General features: G+C 35.4%; 1 protein-coding gene across 1 annotated transcript in view; it reads right to left on the bottom strand.

Annotated features, from left to right (window-relative positions):
* Positions 1–1400: 1400 nt before the first annotated feature.
* Positions 1401–23266, bottom strand: part of LOC148947649 (uncharacterized) — a 185452-nt gene continuing 163586 nt past the window's right edge. The window contains exon 5 of the mRNA XM_089095969.1: positions 1401–1606. Within this exon, the coding sequence (XP_088952095.1) occupies positions 1539–1606 (68 nt within the window). The 3' untranslated portion in view covers positions 1401–1538. The remainder of the gene's footprint in view (positions 1607–23266) is intronic.

The raw sequence follows: 23266 nt of genomic DNA, 5'->3' as shown, positions 1-23266 counted from the left end.
AACGCTTCGGTTCTAGTGGATGATCAGACTTCCCGCTTAGGCAGGGGAGAGGGGCAGATAACGACAAGAGTGAAAATAGCTGAAGTCATTCTCAATTTGATCAAGTCCCCGACATTAAAAACTTAAGATTATGTCAAATGCTGTCGCTATTTTTTTTAAGTCGCCTAAACCGTGAAAAATAAATTTTAAGTATTATAATAAAATAATATCAAAGTTTTAGGGAGAAAGGGAAAATCAGCCAGCCCTTGCACCGTACCGGTGACCGGCGTAGCGGGTACCTGGGGCTAGTCGAGAGCTGGGTCAAGGCCGTATCCAGGGGGGTAGGAGGTTTGAACCCCCCCTGAAATGTTTGCCTGACTCGTAAAAACGTAACAAAAATGAATATATTTGGTACGTTTTTTAAAGTTTGTTTTGTAACCCCCCCCCCTCGGAGTATCCTGGATACGTTCTTGGGCCAGGTACATTTTTCTTATAATTTCTTATTACTGTACTTTAATGAAGTCAAAACTGCATGTCGAGGCTTCTACATAAAGCGCGTTGATGTGCTAATAATAAAAAAAGTTATCTAATGATCGGGTTTAAGGGTTTCACTATCTTGGCCATCTAAAATAAAAAAAAAGAACTGGACTGAAGAACGTCTTTATGGGCAATGACTAATACAAAAAGTACAAAGTAAAATTCATAAACAAAAACACGCACTTAAGAGTCAAACCTGATTAGTGAATGGTTTAAAAAAATAGTCACAATGTGCCATGCATGTACCAATTAGCTATCCCAGCTTCTTAATCCCCACTAATAGCATCGGGAAGTGTAAGGATAACAAAACCAATTCAAGAAATGTAACGACCATGACTTGACTTGACTTTATTTAACAAAAACATATACATAAATTTTGTACAAAGGAGAAGAGAGGAATCTCGTAATGTCTCCTTTATCAAACAATAGGGAAAAAAAACAAAAAAACTACACTTCCCGCTAACATAACTTCAGAAAGAAAAGAAAATTTGATAAGAACATAACATGATTTAAATTAAATTAAAAAAAAAAAAAAAAAGGAAAAAAACTATAACTTAACTATGAACTCACGGGGATAGGTATTGGATTTACTTAACAATTTATAAATTAATTGATAATACAATCAATCCCCACTACTATAAGAAGTAAGGACAATTTTTTTCGATTTCTTTTTATATATACATATTGATGGTGATTCACTTACTAATTCAAATAACTTATATTTATTCGCAATATGAGGAAGTTGATATCTTAAACTTAGTCTAGATCTCTCAATTTTAACAAACGGGAAAAGAAACTTAATCCTAGCTCTTGATAAAAGGCTATATTTATTTTCAACCAAAAGTTTCATACTATTGAAAAAATGATCTTTATGTTGGATTTTCAAAAACCATATGCCCAAATTAAGGTGCAAAATTTGTTGTAAATCCAGAATATCAAGAAATAGAAAAGATGTTTTAATGTCAGATAATTCCTCTGTCTTCCTAGGGTGTGCTAAAAAATGGTCCAGAATTCTTATTGATTTATTTTGAACAATTTGGAGTCCTCGTAAATGTGAAGGGAAAGTCAGCATCCAAACAGTCGGACAATACTGGAAATAACAATCAATTAATGAAAAATATAAAGTTCTAATGATTTGGTATGGAAACAGAAACTTTAATCTATGCAAACAACCGATATTCCTGGACACTGTTGCTTTAAGTTTACTAATATGCGTCTTAAACGACTGAGTTGAATCGATATAAATACCTAAATATCTAAATAAATCCACTCTTTTTATGGAGGAAGCTCCAATATTAATACTTTGAAATGACACATGCTTCACTGACCTCGAACTTCTCCCAAAAACCATAAATTCCGACTTCTCTAAATTAGGTATTAATCGGTTATCATGAAACCAAGAATTTACATTCAAAGCAACAGTCTCCAAGGAGAATCATAGGTCTTCCTCGTTGCCCGCCCTCAAACTAATTGCTGTATCATCCGCAAACAATATTTGTAACTCATCACCTGAAGGTATGCAATTTGGAAGATCATTTATATATATAAAAAAAGTATCGGCCCCAATACAGATCCCTGCGGTATGCCTATATTTTCTAACGGAAAAATATGAGATGATTCTCCACAAACTTGGACTTTAAACTTCTTTCAGATAAATACGATCTCATTAAATTCAGAGCTATTCCACGGATTCCTATATTTTCAAGCTTATTGTATCAAAAGCTTTTTTATGTCAAAAAGTATAGTTGCCGCCAAATAACTATCATCCATAGCCTCTGACAAGAAATGATGTAAAGCAACTACTGCTTGCTCTGTTGATCTACCTCTCAAGAAACCAAACTGATTAGGAGAAAAAAACTTATTCTTTTCCAGAAATGAAATAAATCTACTTTTTATTATCTTTTCAAAAACTTTAGAAACAGGTGATAAAATAGCAATTGGCCTATAATTGTTTGGGTTATCTTTATCACCTTTTTAAACAAAGGTAAAATTTTAGCTACTTTAAGACAAACTGGGAAAAATCCATTTTTTATACAAGAATTAAAAACATATAAAAGCGGCTGAAAAAGTCCACCAGCTAATTCTTTAAACAGAGAAGTCGATATACCATCACATCCTGCCGAAAATCCATTTTTCAAACTAGTAACGGCTTTTTGGTATTCCGAGAACCGGATAGGGTACATAAATATAGTATTATCTACTTTATTTGGTAAAAATTTTCTATGATTATGTGTTCCAGCAGAGCATTTGATCCACCAGATCATGTCCAAATGTTCTAAAATGGTTAGCAAATGCTTCCACCATCCCTCTCTCATCACTTATCTCGACTCCTTCATGGCTTGTATTGCGAGATGGAATATTTCTTGTTTTAACATTATTCATTTTTTCATTTATTAATTTCCATGTTTCCCGAGGTGAATCACATTTGCGAAATTCATTTTGATAATATTTTGCTTCCGCTTCTCTGAGAACAAGAGTTAACCGATTTTTACATTTATTAAAATTTTCAATATTAATTTCATTTGGGTACTGCATCTTCACCTTATACAATCTATTTTTTTCTTTTATACTCTTTAACAGGCTTTCAGTAACCCATGGTTTGCGAGGCAAATCCTTACTCTTTCTTAATATCATAGGACATACTTGGTCGAATATTTGGTTAAATTTACTTTAAAATAAAACAATTGACTGATTCGGGTCTTCAACATTTAGGACATCATTCCAATCTATATCTCCTATTTTTACTTTCATCTCATCTATCTTTTTTTGGTTAATTATCCTTTTATAACTTTTATTTGGTCTCTTTTCACGTTCCACTCCTGATCCAGAGAAGTCAGAAACAACAACACAATGATCAGATGTATCATTCAAAATAATATGGGTATCAAGGCAATTTTCAGATGTAAAAATGTTATCAATAAGAGTTGCATGGTTATCACAAATTCTCGATGGTAGTAAACAAGTGGGTCACAAACCATGTAAAAATGAAATATTCAAAAATTCTAATTCCTTATTCGATGCCGAAACATTATGTCGCAGTAAATCAATATTAAAATCCCCCATTACATAAAGTGAATGGTGTTGCTGGGTGAGGGCATCTAACAACGACTCATATTGACTTAAAAACTCTTGAATACTAGACGATGGTGGCCGATATACTACAATTACCAAAAAAGTATTTCTTCCATCATTCACTTCTACTACACAACTCTCAAATAGCATCTCAACATTCCAAACCATGAATTCATTACGTAAAGAAGATGCAAAAATATCTCGTATAAAAATACCCACTCCTCCTCTCTTATTCTCTTTTCGACTACCATTAAAAAACTTATAATTTTATTAATGTTGGAATGTATTATTTTTATCAAGAAATGTTTCACAAATTCCTAACACATCTGTTGACGACCCTTTAAGAAAATCATGCAAAAAATTTAAGCTACTATTTAATCCTCTACAATTCCAAAATGACAGTCGTTTAAATTGATTATTTAAATGTGAAATATAATTGAAAAATAAACTTTTATTTTTAGGTTCTTGATAATATTATGTAAAATATTTATATTGATACGAAAATCCACGAAAGATATTATTAATGTAAAGAAGATTTGTTTCCAGGATCCTCCAGCCTACAAAGAGGGATTTCTGCAAAACTTAACTCATCCATAATCTAAACTCAACAAAAACTTCGCATCCCCTCTCCGTTAGCCTATATAAATAAAATAAAAAAAAACAAAGAAAAAAAATAAAAGACAACAAAAAATTTCGAAAATAAAAAATAAGACCAAAAAATTAATACATAAACAATATTTTACATCATACTCAATCTAACCATGATCATTATCATCACCCGAATTCGAGAGGAATTTAATCAAGTATACCTGAGATAAATCACAACTAACTACAATCATAAATCCATTCAAACATAATAAAAAAACACTTTAATACAATTCCGATACATTTTTTATGCATTTGACTTATACGACATTATACCATTTAAGCTTCACTTTTTGCTCATTCTCAATCAAGCATAATACAGGTGGGACGACTGGGGGGATCCAAGCACTGACTCCCTTTTATCTCAATTCTTTCTGTTTGATTTTCAGGGAGTTACGAATGTCACGAACACCTTTTGTCACATCATCTGTTATATAGACATACGGAGATTCGCTTCCGGCTACTCTTCTGAACGGGTTTTCACGCAATTTCTTGTTTCCCTGAAGAATACAGAATTTGTCCTTATCATCCTGGAGCTGGATTTTGATAAATCGATCCGTAAACTCAAGTAGTTCAAATTGAGTATTAATCCCAAGATGTTGGGAAAGTAAGGCGTTAACATGCTCCTTAGCTTTTGACTTAGATTCACCTTTTATGTTCCATACAATAATATTCCTTCTTCTATCCATGTTTTCTACCACAAGGACTCTCGTAGCTAACTCACCAAAACCGGGTTCCTTTGCAATTTGTTTACGTAGTGCCGATATTTCCTGCTTGATACTGGATAACTAATTTTCGTGGGTCACTTCTGCTAATTCCAAATATTCAACACGAGACGTTAGGGACGCTGAACCAGACTTAATGTCACTGATTTTCCTTTTTATTTCCGAAATATCATTCTTAGTTTCTTCGACGATTGCAAGGATTTTATCCAACTTTGAAACATTATCAGTCGATTCCGTGGACCCTCTAGACTCGTCCAAATCGCTTTGTCTTGATCGCTTTCCACTTTTCTTAACCATATTGGTATCCAATAATGATTATAATTTTCAAATAGCTCGATAAACGAACGACCAAGATAATTCACTAGGCACTTCACTTGTCAACTTATCAAATAATTTTTTGTATTGTTCTCTATCCAATAATGTTTATAATTTTCAAATAGATCGATAAACGAACGCCCAAGATATTTCACAGCAAATTTTACACAGCGCTCGCACAGGGATGTTACTACTCCGGGTGCATTGAATGAACTGAACTCTTAGAAACAGTTAGAATTATCCACCAGAAAGATATATGTCCCTAGTCTAGGTTGAGCAAGAGAACGACATCGATGGCATGAAAGTAAAGCTCAATTGATGGAGTATTTTGGGGGGAAGCTTAACCTGCAAGAGGCAACGCAGCCAAGCGTCCTGGCTCCTTCAAAATCAAAGACTGTATCACCCAGCCAATTCCCCTAAGTTCCGAGAACAAAGCGGAAATACGATCCCTGAAGGACGGCAAGACTGAGGGATAAGATAGTGACGACGTGGACCAGACAAACACTGGCTTAGAAGAGGTCGTCGACCTATACCATAGTGTCATAACAGCCACCTGAAACTAGTAAATATGTTTCACGACAGTGATGTCAAGTAAGAATAGGCACAATCGAACAAATAGGCTCAAAGAAAAAGTCACCTTGGTGATGAGTCACCTTGAAAGAGTCACTCCTTACCAGATAACCTTTCTAGTAGCCTACCAATTACGAAAAATGTAAGTGCAACCTGAGTTTTATTGAATAAGTTTCTCTTACGAATGAGACTTAGCTTATGGGCAGCTAGTTTTTATGAGATTTAAATTTAGTCGCCGTATCCTAGCGGTTGTTTACAATACCTTTATAGTCTCACGTTTGCTTGCTCTTTCGCCATTTTGACCTCTTTTCACGCAGGGTGATATAGCAGATATGAAGATTTTTTTTAATAGACATGAAATGTACCTGCATCAACAGCCTCTTTGGACTAGTGACACCGCTGTATCGATCATATATGGAGTTACTAGTCCCCTGGACGCTAACCACAGAAGAAATGAAACGTATCAGAAGTCGTAATACCACAATATAAGTATATATTAATAATTATATTTGAAAAATATATTTTTTAAGGAGAAGTGGCACCAGACACAGCTTTTGGGAATCCTTGTTCTGTGGAATGATCACCTGGATGGTTTTGTATGAATCCTGGATGTGGGATGATCACCTCATCACCAAGTGGTATAACGTTCTCTCTTGCAGATACTATCGACTTTACTTCGTCCTTATTAAGCTTCCTTACAATTTAGGGAAAATAGTTTGTGAAGTAACAGATGATATCTTAGGGAGATTAAATAAAAAAAAAACAAGTTTTTTCAACTGAAAGTAAGGAGCAACATTAAAACTTCAACGAACAGAAATTATTACGTATATGAAAGGGGTTGCCCCCTCCTCAACACCTCGGTCTTTACGCTAAAGTTTTTTTGTTCTTTTAAAAAAGCGTATTATTGTTCTAATTAAACGGCCCTTGTGTTTGAGGAGTCATTCTTAAAGAATTGGGACAAAATTCAAACTTTAGCGTAAAGAGCGAGGTGTTGAGAAGGGGCAACCCCCTTTATATACGTAATAATTTCTGTTCGTTTTAAGTTTTAATATTGCTCCTTACTTTCAGTTGAAAAATTTGTTTTTTTTTAATTTAATTTCTGATCGTTTTTTAATAATGCAGGAAATCTGGACTCACCTCCACGGAGAAGTCCTCTCCCCACGGAAATATCCTATAGACAATTCAATCCTGGTGAAAATTTACCCGGATTATTACTCTTAATCACTCCGCGCGTAAAAATGAGACGGAAAAGAGAAAAGAAGACATATAAAAAGAATTTTATAATTAGAATTCTGGCACATTCCTGCGTTGTATAATTTTCCTGACAAGTTCACTCCCTGGAAACTTCCCTCCCTATGGAAAATATCTTATGGGAAAAAACCCCAACAGAAAATTTGTCCTCCCCCATCCGAAAATATATGCATGCATCCCAATAACAAATACTATGCATAAACAATAGGCAAATTTTATAACTTAAAAACCTTTCCCCTAGGGCTGTGTGTGTGTGTGTGTGGGGGGGGGGGGTCATGTTATACCCAAAGGCGGGAGGGGGCCTAGTTGCCCTCCAATTTTTGGGTACTTAAAAAGGGCACTAGAGCTTTTAATTTCTGTTCAAATGAGTCCTCTCCGGATATTCTAAGACCCCTGGGTCGATAAGGTCACCCCTGGGGAAACAAAAAACAAACAAATAAACACGCATCCTTGATCTTTCTTCTGGCAAAAAATACAATATTCCATATTTTTGCAGATAGGAGCTTGAAACCTATACAGTAGGGTTCTCTGATACGCTGAATCTGATGGTCTGATTTTCATTGAGATCATTTGACTTTTAAGGGCTGTTTTCCCCTTTTTTCAAAATCAGGAAATTTTTCTCAGGCTCGTAGCCTTTGATGGGTAACACTAACCTAATGAAATTTATATATTTGAAATCAGCATAAAAAGCCAATTATTTTGAAATATCTATTGGTATCAAAATTCCGTTTTTTAGAGTTTCGGTTACTATTGAGCCAGGTCGCTCCCTACTTACTGTTCGTTACCACAAACTGTTTGATTTTATTCTCTTTTAGTTGCAGTAGCCTAACTCCTATGTTTAGTGATTTCAGTTCGTTTTTAGTTTGACTCGAAAATTGATGTTAATACAATCTGATCGGTAGGTTATATGTATTCAGGAAAGACAAGATTTGTGGCATAATTATTACAATCGCTCAGTCTTGGACTTGTAGAAACGGGGGGAGGGGAGCCTTTGTCTTTTATTTGTGCATAAATTTCGTTTCATTGGTATTTCAGGTTCGTATATCACTTTTTTTCCAGGTGTGAATGTATTTCTGACCCCGATCTCCCCTGTCGGGCTGCTGTTTACGCCGTCGACCTGCTGATTACCAACATGAAAAAGTACAGGTGTCAAAAAGTATCATACTATCTGAGGGAAATTTTGTTTTGAATTTTTATGTTTTTGTAAAATAAGTAAATATTTATTTTATGTTCACGGATGCTTCCGAAACTAGAAAGGGACTAATGTAAACTAGATGTTAAAGTGTTGGTTTAGGAAATTGAATAACGCTAACGAAGAAAATTCGATGGAAGAACTGGAAATCCAACAAAAAATATGATTGATGGTTCAGAACTAGGAGAAAAAGCCGAATAATAAAATCTAGAAATTAAACTGTAGGCCTATTAAATTGAAAAACCCTAGTGATGGAAATCCAATTAAAGTACAGGAAATTCAACAAACTAGATGGAAATCTAATAAGGATCTTAAAATCCAACATGTTGTGTTTGAAAATTCAATTCGGGTATGGGAATCCAACATTTTTGTTTCTCAACAAGTTAGATATTCAATAATGATCATGGAATTCCAAAATGGTCTCTAATATTCAATTTCAGCAGTTGAAATTCCAATTTTGTTGTTGATAAACATTACAAACAATTTTTGTTAAATCTCATGAGACCCCAAAGAGCTGTAGCGTCACAAAAATCTCCTAAATATTACACAGAAACTATGTGTTATGCTATTTAAAACAATCTTTTTTGTTTTTTGACCAAAGAAATGCTCAGAAGCTGCAAGTTGCCTTACGCATGTGTTTTTGCATAATCGTCGTAACTTATATTGGCGTTTCTCTTTTCTTATTTTTATTTAAGGAATTCGTAAGAAAGCAAATGACAACTACAAAAAAAAAAAAAAAAAAAAAAAAAAAAAAAAAAAAAAAAAATCAATCAGAAGTTGATCCTCAAAGCAAAATTTTGAATTCCTTCCTCCTCCTTCTGACTGACTTTGGGCATTCGTAGTGCATCCGTGCCTTCCATCCTTTCGTCTGGTCTTTGGTGAACAGAACCAGAGGTTGGATCCTCCTCTCCACCACCCGGCATATATCCTCAGGCGTCACTTCTTCCACTCCACAGCATCTCTTCGCACCCCCTCCCTCATGACACACTTCCGGCAAGCGTGGCCCGGGTCATCTGCTGTATATGGTTTTCTTAAAGTTGGTCGTCCCTCGACATCAAGGTAAACAAAGGCAGAACATTTGGCCTATTCTCATTGCCTTTTCAATATTATCAGACAAACAGCGTTTTCAGAATGCAATTAGAAAAAAAATCGTAAAGAGAATCACTTTGTCAAAAGCACACTAAAGCCCACTTTAGCTAACATTTAATAAATAAATCTAATGACTAAAGATGGATATGATTCTTAAAACTTAAAAGCACAATTAAGTTTATAGTGTAAAACCGCATAAATCAACCGTAGATTTTGACCACCCACAGATATTCTGAAATACAACAATGGCTCTTATACCTATTAAGTCTTACACAAATTACGCCGCGAAGTTATTTTAAGCAACAGAAAAAAAAGCATACTAAAGCGAAAAATTTTGGAGACAATAATAAAAGGTGTGTAACTATTTTTCCTTCAAGAGCCCAAAGCTGACAAAAAGGTACCCATCTAGTTTTCTGAACCCAGAAACAAAATTTTATTTTCACATCACTCAGAATTTTGATTTCTACGTAATTACTTATTTCCATTTTATTGAAAGGGTTCTTTAAAATTCCACTCAGATTAATGTTTTTTTGTTTTTTTTTAATAAACCTAATATACAAAGTACTCGACCCAGAAGGTAACTTAGGACATGGTTTAGCCTACCCCTTGCAACAAATTCGAGAATTCCAAAGTATGCCCAAATTAATAAAATAACCTAACTACCCATCCCCCACCAGGTATATCGAATGTACAATTTACTTACCATGCCAACCCCACAGTTCAATAATGCCAAAGACGCTCGATAAGTTTCTATTTATCAACAATTTTATTGACTTCAGGCATTCTCGGGGGGGGGGGAGGGTGGGTATAATAAGAGAAATATATTCTATTTTATAATTTCAATAAGAAGTGCATAGAAATTAGGAAATTTTAAGATTTCAGGTGTTTGTTTGGGCCCCAAGGCCCCTTAAAGAATATTTCCCTTAATGAAAGGGCAGTTTCGTTGCTTAAGCGATTTTTTTAAATTGAAACGCAAAAAAATTGACGTCCTTGTATGCCTGTTCGATCAATTATATTTTGTAATTTTTAAAAAGAAAAATTCTCGTAGTGGTCTGAAACATATGAAACAAGAACTATTAAAATTTGGTCTTTCAAGTACCCCCCTCCTTCCCGTCCCAAAAAATAGGGGGGATCTCTTTTTGGCCCATGAATCTATAAATTTAAAATAGTTGCTATTTTCAAATGACTAAATTTTCAAAAATAAAACCTATGCTCAAAAAGCCCCTTGTAAATTGTTTTGCGCAACAGAGATTTCAATGGGATGTAATTAGTATACTTAGGTAATTTGAGTAGAGCCGCATCAGCTGCATAGAAATCTTGATCCTGACAAGCTTCTGTATTATGTTTTGCAAAGAATAAATTTGCATAATTCGTTTTGATTGTGTGGTTCTGCCAGTAATAAAATACTAGCAAAAACCATGTTGAAAAACGTTCATAAGCAATTTGAACATTTCGAACAAATATTTTTTAGTCACATAAAAGAACCACACTGAAATTTTGAACGCACTAAATTTTCTCTCAAATTAAATGTTCATATGAACTACGAAGAACTTGAACAACGATAGTGATGGAAATCCAACAAACAAGATGGAAATCCAAGAAGTATTTTAAAATTAAACATGCTGTGTTTAAAATTCAATTCGGGTATGGGAAGTCAACATTTTGGTTTCTCAACAAATTGGATATTCAATAATGATAATGGAATTCCAAAATGGTCTCTAATATTCAATTTAAGCTGTTGAAATTCAAATTTTGCTGTTGATAAACATTACAAACAAGTTTTGTTGGATCTCAAACAATTTTTTTACAGTGTATTTTTCAAAATCTAGGGGGCCAATAAAATTAGGGAGGGAAGAACCCCTGTCCCCCTTAAATTTACTTCAATTGTAGCAAGAATTTTAAGGCTCATTCACAATGAGATTTTATTAAGACTGAGAATTAGCAAGCACTAGTTTAAGCCAATCAGATTATTTATAGAAATTTCTGATTGGCTAAATTTTTTTATGAAAACTTCTGATTGACCCAAATTAGCTCTAGTGTAATCTCGGTATTGAGAAGTCTTATTGGAAATGGACCAAAATAAATAAAAAATCCTGTTCCAGTTATAAATTTTTATCACAACAGAATTTATAGTGCCAAGTGGCTGTGCCACTATGGCAAAGAGCAATCTTTTCAGGGATAGATAGAAACAATTATGATAGATACAGGATATCAAATACATGATAGATAGATAGAGGTAGATAGAGGTAGGAAATCAAATACATGAAAAACAATTATGTATACGTAAAACACTTACATCTTTAATTTCAGCTTCTTAGCCACGGTACTCAGGGAAATATGATCACTCAATTCTGGATTAATATCCTGCTATTAAAAAAGCCCTATCGCACAAAACTCACCTTTCGAATTAGCTACAAAACACTGTTTCGCATCATGCAGCGATGCAATGTTAAATGATTTTGAGCCCAACTTATGTTAATTTCTGCTCGTTTTGAGTTTGACTCGGTTATTTATTGTAATTGCTGTTCGTTTTGGGTTTCATTTATTTATCGATGCTGATTTGCGGTAGTTTCACGCTTGGTAGGTACTTTTCTTTGAAAAATTTATTTTGTGGAGAAAGTTTTTTTTTTAATTAATTTCTGTTTGTTTTATATTGACAGAGTCTTTTCAGAGAAAAAGAAAATAATACTTTAAATCTTTTCATTTTTCTTAAGACTTTATAGTTTGGCCTGCTATTTGTAAGCTGGAGCAAATTCGTCTGCAATTTTTAACAACATACACCCGTTTAAAAATGTGGACAAAAATAGCAGTGTTTAATTTAGTTTTATACCTCCTCTAGTTAACCTGAAATGGAAAACTTGATACCATTCGCAAAAAAATCTGTTTACTTTCTTTCATGGCTTAGATACACTTACGCTATTTTAATTTGGTTAAATTTTAAAAGCAGAAGTAGCCCCGAAAGTTTGAACATAATACCCTCAGTCGTTCTTGGGATACTGCTGAGATGCCTTATTGAGAATTAGCATTAACACAGTGCACTTTGATTTAATCTAAAGGCAACATTTAGTTTCTAAACATAATGGGCAAATGGGAGGGTGGGCGTGGAAGGGGGATTAGTTGCCCTCCAATCACTTTTGACTATTAAAAAGGGGATCAGCCCTTTCTATTTTTAATCGGAATTGCCCTTTTCGAAGTTCCCACGACATCTCCTTCGATACGAAGTGCCCTGGTCTAAATAACAACAACAACAAAAATAATACATCATACCCATATCGATCTTTACTATAAAAATGTCAAGCCTTCCAATCCCTTTCGACTATTAAAAAGGCAACTAGGCCTATCGATTTCCAATCGAATGAGCCCTTTTTGAAACGACAACGCTTTCTATAAACACCTTATATGCCCCCAGGGCATAAATTAAAAACCTTACCCTAAGGGCTGTTAGTGTGGTTGTAATCCTCTAAGACCTAATTTCCGGAACTTTCAACTACGGTAAACAAAATGACTATCTCAAAATTTTGATTGGATGTGTTTGGGAGGATGGTGGGCGTGAGAGGAGCTTTAGTTGCTCTCCAATCACTTTCAACTATTAAACATAGCACTAGCCCTTACAATTTCCAATCAAATGAGCCCTTTTGAAGTCTCTACGACAATACTTTCAAAAACCTTATATGTCCCCAGGGCATAACTTAAAACCCTTGCCCTGAGGGCTGGGGGGGGGGGAGGGTGTCATTCTCAAAGATCTAATTTCGAGAACTTTCTACTACGTTGAACAAAATAGCTATTTGAAAATTTTGATTGGATGTGTTTGGAGGAATGGTGGCCGTGAGGGGGGTGGGGTAGTTACCCTCTAATCACTTTCGACTATTAAAAAGAGTACTAGCCCTCCCAATTTCCAATTGAAAAGCCCCTTTTGAAGTTTTACGACAACTCTATCTATAAAAACCTTATATGTCCCCAGGGCATAACTTACAACCTTTGTCCTGGGGGCTCTGGGGGGTTTGTAATTCTTAAATACATAATTTCCAGAACTATCAACTACGTTGAACAAAATTGCTATCTCTAAGCTTTGATTGAATATCTTTGGGGAAATTGTGGGCGTGAAAGGGGGTTTAATAACTCTCCACTCACTTTCGACTATTAAAAAGGGCAATTTCAATTTCCAATCAAATGAGCCCTTTTTGAAATTTATAATACAAATTTCTATTTAAACCTTACAAGCCCCGACGGAATAACCTAAAACCCTTGCACCGAGGGTTCTGAGGGGGTTATCATCCTAAAAGACCTAATTTCCAGAACTTTCAACTACGTTGAACAAAATGGATATCTCAAAATTTTTATTGGATGTGTTTGGGGAAATGGTGGGCGTGAGAGGAGCGTTGGTCGCTTTCCAATCATTTTCAACAATTAAAAAAGGCACTAGCCCTTTCAGCTTCCAATTGAATGATCCCTTTTGAAGTTTCTACGACAACACCTTCTATAAAAACTTTATATGCCCCCAGGGCATAACTTATAACCCTTACCTTGAGGGCTGTGGAGAAGTGTCCTCCTCAAAAACATAATTCCTATCTGGAAATCAACTACGCTGAACAAAATGGCTATTTCAAAATTTTGATTGGATGTGTTTCGGGACATGGTGGGCTTGGGAGTGGTGTTAGTCGCCTTCCAATCGCTTTCGACTATTAAAAAGGGCACAAGCAACTCCAATTCCCAATTGAATGAGCCCTTTTCAAAGTTTCTACGATAAATTCTTCGACACGAAGTGCCCTGCTCTAAAGCAAAAAAATAACAAATAATACATTGTACCAACATCATTCTTATATGCCCTCGGGGCATAACTTAAAACCCTTGTCCTGAGGGTTTTGGGGAAGTGCCCTCCTCAAAAACATATATTTTATATGGAAATCAGATACGCTGAACAAAATGGCTATCTGAAAATTTTGATTGGATGGGTTTGGGGGAATGACGAGCGTGAAGGGGGGGGCTAGTTCTCCTCCAATCATTATCGACAATTAAAAAGGGCACTAGCCATTCTAATTTCCAATCGAATGAGGCCTTTTCGAAGTTTCTACGACAACTCCTTTCATACGAAGTGCCCTGGTATGAAAAAAAAAAAAAAAAATAATACATTGTGCCAACATCGTTCTTTAATTAGGCAGTGCGATTGCGCTGCCTATGAAAAGCGATATTATAACTTAAAACGCACACAAATTATTCAAGGTAAAGTGTAGGCTCTAACCCCTAAATGTTTTCTTACCAGTTTTAATAGATCGAGTTCTTTACTGAAAACACAGAACATTGCACTGTAGATGGAAATTACCACGTTTTTGTGGAGAAATATGACCAGGCACATGAGGAAAGGGAGAAATTTTGTAACCTGTCCCTGAATATCGAGATTTTTACTATTAAGTCTATAATCTCTCAAATTTGTTCTACTATGTACCTACTTTTGTGCTACTTTGAACTAGTCCTCCCCCCCCCCCCCAAAAAAAGTGTCTGTGTAGGTGCCTGAGCAAGGCAAGTGAGCATTTCAAAACTGTGAAAGCTTTATTTTTGCTATCAGGATTTTGTTTTTACGTTTATATATTTTTTTTTACATAGCCAATTTTACGGAAACTAAATTATGCTTAAAACATGATTAAAATACTAGTTAGGATTTATTTGCTAGACTATTTAATGTGAAAATATTCGAATAAAGATAGATAAGAATGAGCCTTATGCTAATTTGAGGTGAACTCCAAACCCAAAAATATATTGTTTTAGGATCGGACATTCAAGGTTTGAAAGTTTGAGCGCTGATTTTGAATGTTTTCTGACTTTCAATAAACCGTGCAAACTAGGGCCTATTTTTATAAGAAAAGCCTCATTTTAGGTTATTCTTCAATTCCAACATTTTGTTAAAATAAAGATGTCCACTTTAGTTAACTTAAAAGGAATAGGCAAACTTTTCTGTTTTATTAAGAAGTTGCTTCTGCAAATAGTTCTTATTTGTACTTAGCTGTGTTAGATAGGAGTAGTATGGGTCAATTACACCAAGCACCGAGGTATCATATCATTTCAAGCACCCAGGTATCCCATCATTCCGAGCGCCCAGGTATCCTATCATTCCAAGCGCACAGTACCACCATATGGCGTTATCGTACTTCCGCTTGATAAGGAGAATTCTTGGAATTGCCAGATATTCTTTCTGTAGCATCGCAACGAACACAAGAGGCTAGAGAGTAGTAGAGATGCCTCTATTGATTGTGTCACCCACCCCTGCTGCCACCTACAACACTTTTTTTTACATAATTTATGTCTGTTTGTTGTCAGTGAGAATGAAAAAAAAGGAATTTTGTCACTTTGATGGATGTTTTCTTGTATGGTTATGTGTGTTGGTCAATTTATTTGATGTTTTTCATGGATGTCAACAGTAATTTATGTCTGTTTTATGGTTTTTGTCAGTGAGAACGGAAAAATAGTATTTTTCTCACTTGAAAAAACAAGAATTTTGTCATATTGACGTAGGTTTCTCTGTCGGTTATGTGTACTCATCAATTCATTTGATGTTTTCCATGGAAGTCAACAGCAATTCATGTCTTTATTATTGTTTTTTTCAGTGAAAATTAAAAAACAGGATTTTTATCACTTGAAAAAACAGGAATTTTATAAAATTGATGGTTGTTTCATGGACTGCTATGTGTGTTGGTCAATTTATTTGGTATTTTTCATGGATGTCAACATAGATTTATGTCTGTTGTATGTTTTTTTTCAGTGAGAATAAAAAAACTGCAACTTTCTCACTTTGATGGATTATTGAGTCTAATGGGGACAGGTCAATGGCACTTCCTTCAAGATCATGTTGTTGTTGTTGCTATAGGCGAATTTTGTAGGGGTACCGGAAACCTCTGGAGCCAATGTTTCCTTTTCAGCCAATTAGAGGTCTTGCTTAAATGTTAGCGGTGGAGGGAATATGGGGACAGGGTTTTTTGATAAAGTTTTAGTATTCTTTGAACATAAATCAAAGAAGTGAGAAGAACATTTTTGACTTTAATAATGGAGATCCATAATTATAATAATGATTGAACTGTTTACACTATTAGAAGTTGATAGTGGAGTTGATGCTAATAATACAAGAGCACCAAACATTGCGGTGGTAATTACGAAAGGATCGCGGCTTTGTCTGGAATGGGATGCAGTATATGCAAGATATATGCAAGATATGTGATATCCTTGAGCAAATTTAAAATGGAAGATCAATTATGTTTCGCCGCAAAAGTTGATATAGCACATGTGAATAGACTTCAATGTGCTTTAAGTGCATTAGTGTGATTCACCACTTGAAAACACTGTATGTGATATTGCTTCAAATAGATTGAAACTCGTGAATTTCATAATATGAATGCAAATAGTATCATTGACTATACAAAGAGATATGATAAGAGTGACGTTACATTGTACTGCAGAAAATGTGACCCTGACTTTGCAGTCAATCAAGATCAATATACAGTGCATCCAAATGCTTTACCAGAATTAGTGGTTCACGACAGCTGCCTATATACAGATGAAGAAATCTGAAAGTGAAGATTTAAAGACATTGTTGTATATATACATTTTATTAATAAACAAATTCACAAACATTTTTAAAGCACTTTACTCTTAGGACACAGAAATCAATACTGTATAGGTCCGAGAGGATATTTTCCACTAGAAAGTCGCTCAGGCGTGGATTGTCACCATAAATGTGGAGAAACTGCTTATAAGTATAGCCACGACATCGGAACACAAAATATAGTAGTGCATGGAAGCCACAGCTTTTAGTCGTTAGATCCTGCACCCTCTTTCGATTTTGAATAATAGTTTTCCCACTGCTCTCAATATATTTACTCATGTGGGGTGTGTAAAATGTATAGGGTAGACCCAGAGGATCAAAAAATGCAATCGTTTTCATTGTTTGATATATGCACAGCCAATGACCCGTCAGCACAGTCGATGGACTGCTATTAACAATAATCAAGGTATTGTTCGCACTTTGAATTTTTCCAAGATAGTCTGAGGGTAGACAATAGGATTTGTACTGGGACATGTAGGGGTCCATATTAAATACATTGATTATTTGACTGGTGTTCATGGCACCAAGTCTAGTAGAACACTGCCTTCGGGAGTGATTTCCCAATAGGTTTCATATTGATTTAGTGAGATTAGTGCAATACTCTCAGCCAATGGGTCAGTAAATGTACACTCTAAACGCACAGTCCCTGTACGTACTATACTCATATCTTGCGTACCAGGCAAATCCAGTAAAATGATACCATGTGTTTTAGCAAACATATCTTCGGTTATTCCATTTTCAAATAGTTGCAAATCAAGATCTAGGGTTTTCATAGTCAACTCATACAATGTTCTATAGGATTTATCAAAGGATAGTTTGTAGAGTGGGATACCATTTACTTTTACACACAAGAGATGAAAGTCCAAACATCTCGAATTTATATGGACATCCATTCAATAATCCTAGTGCGCATGTGCTTTGTACAAATGTCAGTACAAGTTTTCAGGTGTTTTCACCACTAACAAGGGATGAGTCAGTGAAGGTGCCTGAGCCCTTTGCACTATGAATGTGATGGGTGATTGCACGAGGAACAAGCAGTTTAATATTATTTCCATTAGCTCTCAGTTTTTCCACGGCCAAAGCAACAGAACTCATAACCTGCTGTTTGCGTACATGAAGTATTGCTGAGGTGAGGGAGAGACTTACATCGGGATTGGCAGCAAGTTCTTTTATCAATGAAATTGGATGGTGCAAGCGTCAATTTTATATCCACTTTAACATTGGGCGGCAGCCATTGGGGTATATTAAATATTTCATGATATATTTTTCCAACTAGATGTAATTCACTAGTTGTAGCATTTTTAAGTGAATCTGTACTATCAGTATTAGTAATATATTCATATCCATTGGAGGCGCCTCTCAATTCCTTGTATGACTTGGGCGTCATCAACATGAATTGCATATAGCTTGCATAGTTTGAGAGATTGGTGCTTGTGCTCACCAGCGTGTCGTTGATGTAGACACTAATTTGACGAAATAAATTATGTAGTATACAATTTTCATAGGATAACCCATCGGCTGAAACTGGCATTGTATTATTGGATTTCTGGACTTTCAATTGTAAATCTATAAATTTTGAACATATGTTCGTAAAGTAGTCTTCATTGGAATAAATTTGAAAGTGGGTATTATCAGAGAGGGGTTGTAGTGGATAAAATTGTTCATAGTATCCATGCTTGACACTCACATCAACATTTTCAGTATTGAATAGATTCAATGAGGCGGTGATTGAAGGTTGAGAATCCTTATACGGCAGGTAGGACACCTTAAGAGAAGAAATCAAGTTTCAATCTAACAATTTTCTTCCTGGACCTTCTGTTTACACTACGTGTCGGCTTTTTCCTTCTTTTCTTTGACAAAAGGGGTGATGTCTTTCGTTTCCGACCTGAGTAGAGACTGATGAGTGATGCATTGTTTCTTGACCTTTTTAAACATTTACCATTTTGTTTTAATTTCTCGCCAAGGGTTCGCGCACTGGACCTAAGATTTTCCGTAGCACTTTTTTTAAAATCCTTGCCAGAGCCCCAATCGTATAGTGTAGAGGATGCAAATTCTGTCGCAGCCGGTACAAGATATTTTCTAGCCAGTGGTAGTGAAGAGCGAAACAGCTTAGCAAACCAGCTGCCAAGGCAATAGCCAGACATTGACGAGCGACCTTTGTAATAGCCCATTCCATTGCCCTGTTGTCTTGGGCCAGGAGTATTAACATAGAAGTAAATATCAGGACAAGTGAATACCACTTTTCTATTAGACATCTTGCTGTTGAACGATGGGTCGAAAATGACATGTAATCACAGCCAAACCTTTTGAAATTGCTATGGGATCACCTAATTCAGTTCTTAGTGTTAACTGACAGAGTTCCAAATAGGAAGTGTTTACGGGAATATACTGAAGATACTTTATATTGTAGTGGTGAATATGCACTCGATTGTTTTTTCATTGAAGAGCAAGGAAGAGGGGGACAGTTGAATTACCAACACGAGATGTTTCCACAAATGAAGCGTAGAGAAATATACATGTGTCTGTGGAAAAGGCAGGTGGGTGGTCACCATAAATGAATTATAAATCTCTGGCCCTTCTACCGCCGATTATTTTGAGCTTAAAGCCAAGAACATCCTTTAGGTTATCATTGAGAATAATCTTTTCACTGGCAATAGGTGAACTAATGTAGATCTTACCCTCCACCTTATAATAGTTGAAATAAAAAGCTCCCTTTTTACGGGCATAAATTATTTTATTTATAGAACGAGATAAATCGTTCATGCAGGTGTGTTCCTCGTAGAGTAATACAACATATGGATATTCAAATGAATTGATTTTTTCAATTTTTTCTCGATCGCTAACGAGTAGTCAATCATCATATTGATCGCTGATGAGTGGCCAACCATGGGGTCTAATTTTTATTTCATATTCACGATCCTTTCTCAGGATGTCATAGGTATTTTTAAGAATACAATCAACAAGAGCCACTTCATACTTTCCGTCGAATTTGATGGTGGGGGAGAGTTTCGTCCAAAAATCACTTGTTTTATTCAGATCATTGTAGAGAGGATCAGAAACATCGGACATGAAGGTCACATATAAATCATTGGGCATTGTTAATATCTTAAGCACTGACCCAAGAATCAAAATCAGAGTTGTATCCTAGTGAACGAACATACAACTGTTTCTTGCCCCTACGAGTACGACTATTTAATATGCTTTCAATTTGATAAATTTTACTACTGTTTCTTACTTTTTGCAATTCATATTCATAAAAACCACCAAGAATCTCATCATCTTCGGTGTCTCGCAGTCGATACGTCGTGGGTTCAGTGTCTTGGATTTTGGACACTTTAAAAAGTTCAGTGCTCCATAAATAATTCCCTTTTTCAAAAATATTGGTGCTTCTATTAATTTGAACAGTATCGTAAATATCGAATTTCTCTTTCTTTTTCTTCTGATTGACATTGAAGTTTTGCTTTAGAAAAGCATCAAACGTATTTTCACTGTAATGAACATCACGAGGGCGCGAGTTGGATAGAGATTATTGTGGTCGATGGTTGTATATCTGTATGATTTTATCTAAATCATGAATAAAAGCCGGTGTATTTTTCAATGTACAATATCTTGAAATTAATAGACGAATCGTTCTTATTAATCGTTCAGCCAATGCAGCCTTTATCGGACTGTGACTATGATATAGTGCTGTATTATATTTCAATAGAACCTTTTGCACATGGGGATTAACAAATTCACTACCACGATCCGATTGAATTTTTCTATACGAATCCTGTTCAAGAATACTTTCAATGGCCCGAGCAACTTCAACACCTCTCTTTGACCGTAATGGAATGGCATAGGCATAGCGACTAAAGATACTGATTGCCACCAGAATATATTTGTAGGGTGCATTGTGACGCCGTTGAACTGCGTCTAGAGTTAAAAGATCCGTTTGTATTATATGCAGAGGGAAAAAGGCTTTAGTTTTTAGATATTGATTGGCACGAAGTATGTGATACTAGTGCAATATATAGCTCGGTTAATTCTGTAGATAGTCTTTTGCTTTTTTTAATATGGTACCAGAGACAACTTTAGAAAGTGTTTTGGGAGAACTTAAACTTCCCGCTTCACCAATATTTTCATAGACACCTTTCAGAACTTCATCCATTTTGAACGCAAGCACGTGGTGTAATGACCACTCCCCTTTTGTACACGGGAGGATGAATAAATTCGTTTTCGCTTTTGACTAGCTGTCAAAGGTGATGTAAAATCAATGGTGCTAGTATTTTCAAATAGTGAATCTTCTTCTTTTTTAAATTGTGTTTATGTTGTAGGAGGAACATATTCTCTTAATATCTTTAGAATTTGCTTATTGCCAATAAGACTTTCGGGAAAGTTTGATACACTTAGAAAGGTGTATAGATTATTGTCAAAGGATAATAGCCCTTTACGATTCATTACCATATCACAAATTAAATCAACTAGATTATAACGTTTTCCCTGAATTATAATTCGTTTCCCTATGCTGTCGACTTGTTGATCACCAGTTTCCAACATGAAATAAGATAATACTCTTTTACTCAGTTCTCGATAGGTGAGTGGCAATAAGTTTCCAATTTTCAATGAAATTGAATTCAATTCTTTCTCCGTTGATTGTACAGAATTTTGAAGAGATCTTTCATGTTTAGAGGGATCGGCCATGGGTCTCTCACGATAAGATTAATGTTTGTCCGTGCGTCGCAATGCATCTTGAAGTAGAAGCAGTTTTTTATCATCGGCAATATTCTCATCATAAATGAATTTGCTTAGAGTGCCTTTAAAATCTTTGACGGGTAAGAGGAAAAGTTTAAAAGGTGTCAATTTTCATTCTTTTGTCATCTAGAGAAAACTGTTTACAAGTCCTATGATTGTCGGTAGTAAAAGTTTCAAGTAGATAACACCCGCCTGAATGCGTCGTGTCCGTGACCTATTTTCTCCCTTGTTTTTAACATCGATGACGCTTACAATTGAACTTTGGTGCTGTGAGCATTATATAAAAAAATCTTATAATTATACATTGCCCTCGGTCATATCTAATCAAAGTTCAGACATTAGATTAATTAAATCATTGTCGACACCATATTTGAGTATGGCCTTCCTAAGAAAGGGTTTTGAAGTGCTTAAAACGAAAAATAAATGCCGTTGTTCATGTAGTTTCTTCAGTGTCATAATGGCAACTAATAGCCTTTTCTATTGTCCACCGGAAGATATACTGGAATTACGTTGTCAAAAATGTCGGTGACTGCATGAAGATCCTCGGGCGTGCTCTGATTAAGATCCAGCAAAATTTTACCGTAGGGCTTGATTGTCACCTGTTTTTCCGTGGAACGCATAATGTTAGGGGAGCCGGGGTTGATCTTTTTATTGTTATTTTTGAGGGCACTATAATCCCAAACGACTCGATAGATAATATAGATGGTGCAGTTCAAAGCAAGGGTTCGCATAAATTTGCTCTGATGAAACAGGTTGTGTAGAACTGGGGCTAGGGAAATGTGTTCATGATGAGATCAGACAGTGAACAGTTGTAGCATTTCCTGTGAGAACTGTTCGATGGGTTCAGCCAAATCATCAATAATCATCCATGAGTTCGGTTCAATACTATTTAAAACATCAAGTCCCTTTATGAATTGTATTGGTATGGATGTGGCAATAGCTTTTATTTGATCATAGGACTCCTGCCAAATACTATAGCAATAGTAGATTTTTTTTGGTTTTTCCAAAAACATTTTATCACAATTTTGAATTATTCTAGTTAACAGTGTTGTTTTCCCCGACATTGAGGGCCCACACAGAAACGATCTGAAGGGTGTTTTAAATTGATACATGCTGCTGACAACAGTCGGACTATGACTAACTGTAAACCATACGTGTCCAACGAATAAGTAGTAAATTCCCCATTGATCAATCAAATCAAGAACAACAAAAACAATATTTCATGGCACCATTTATTTCGACAATATGAAAACAAATATTTGTTCAACACGAACAACGATAAAAATAACACTCATTCAACAAGAGCCTGAAAAAACTTCCTGGCCAAAATAAAAACTCTATTTGTTCAACATGAACAATGATAACACTTTATAAATAAAAACACTTATTGTCCATCAAGAACACATATTGTCTTTTCTGTACAACACTTTTGTCCATCTACAGCAGTTATTGTCTTTAAAGACTTTTCTGTACAAAAAATACACTTGGAAAATGAACTAGCACAGTTGAACATTACAGCAAATTTAAAGGTGCCCCCCCCCCGGGAGCCGGCCGCGGGAAGGGTCC

Source organism: Artemia sp. Qi Xiang Cuo, chromosome 10, assembly GCF_049724085.1.
Source record: "Artemia sp. Qi Xiang Cuo chromosome 10, ASM4972408v1, whole genome shotgun sequence".
Classification (NCBI taxonomy): Eukaryota; Metazoa; Arthropoda; class Branchiopoda; order Anostraca; family Artemiidae; genus Artemia; species Artemia sp. Qi Xiang Cuo.
Note: the sequence above shows the minus strand (reverse complement) of the source record. Positions and strands in the feature narration are given on the sequence as shown.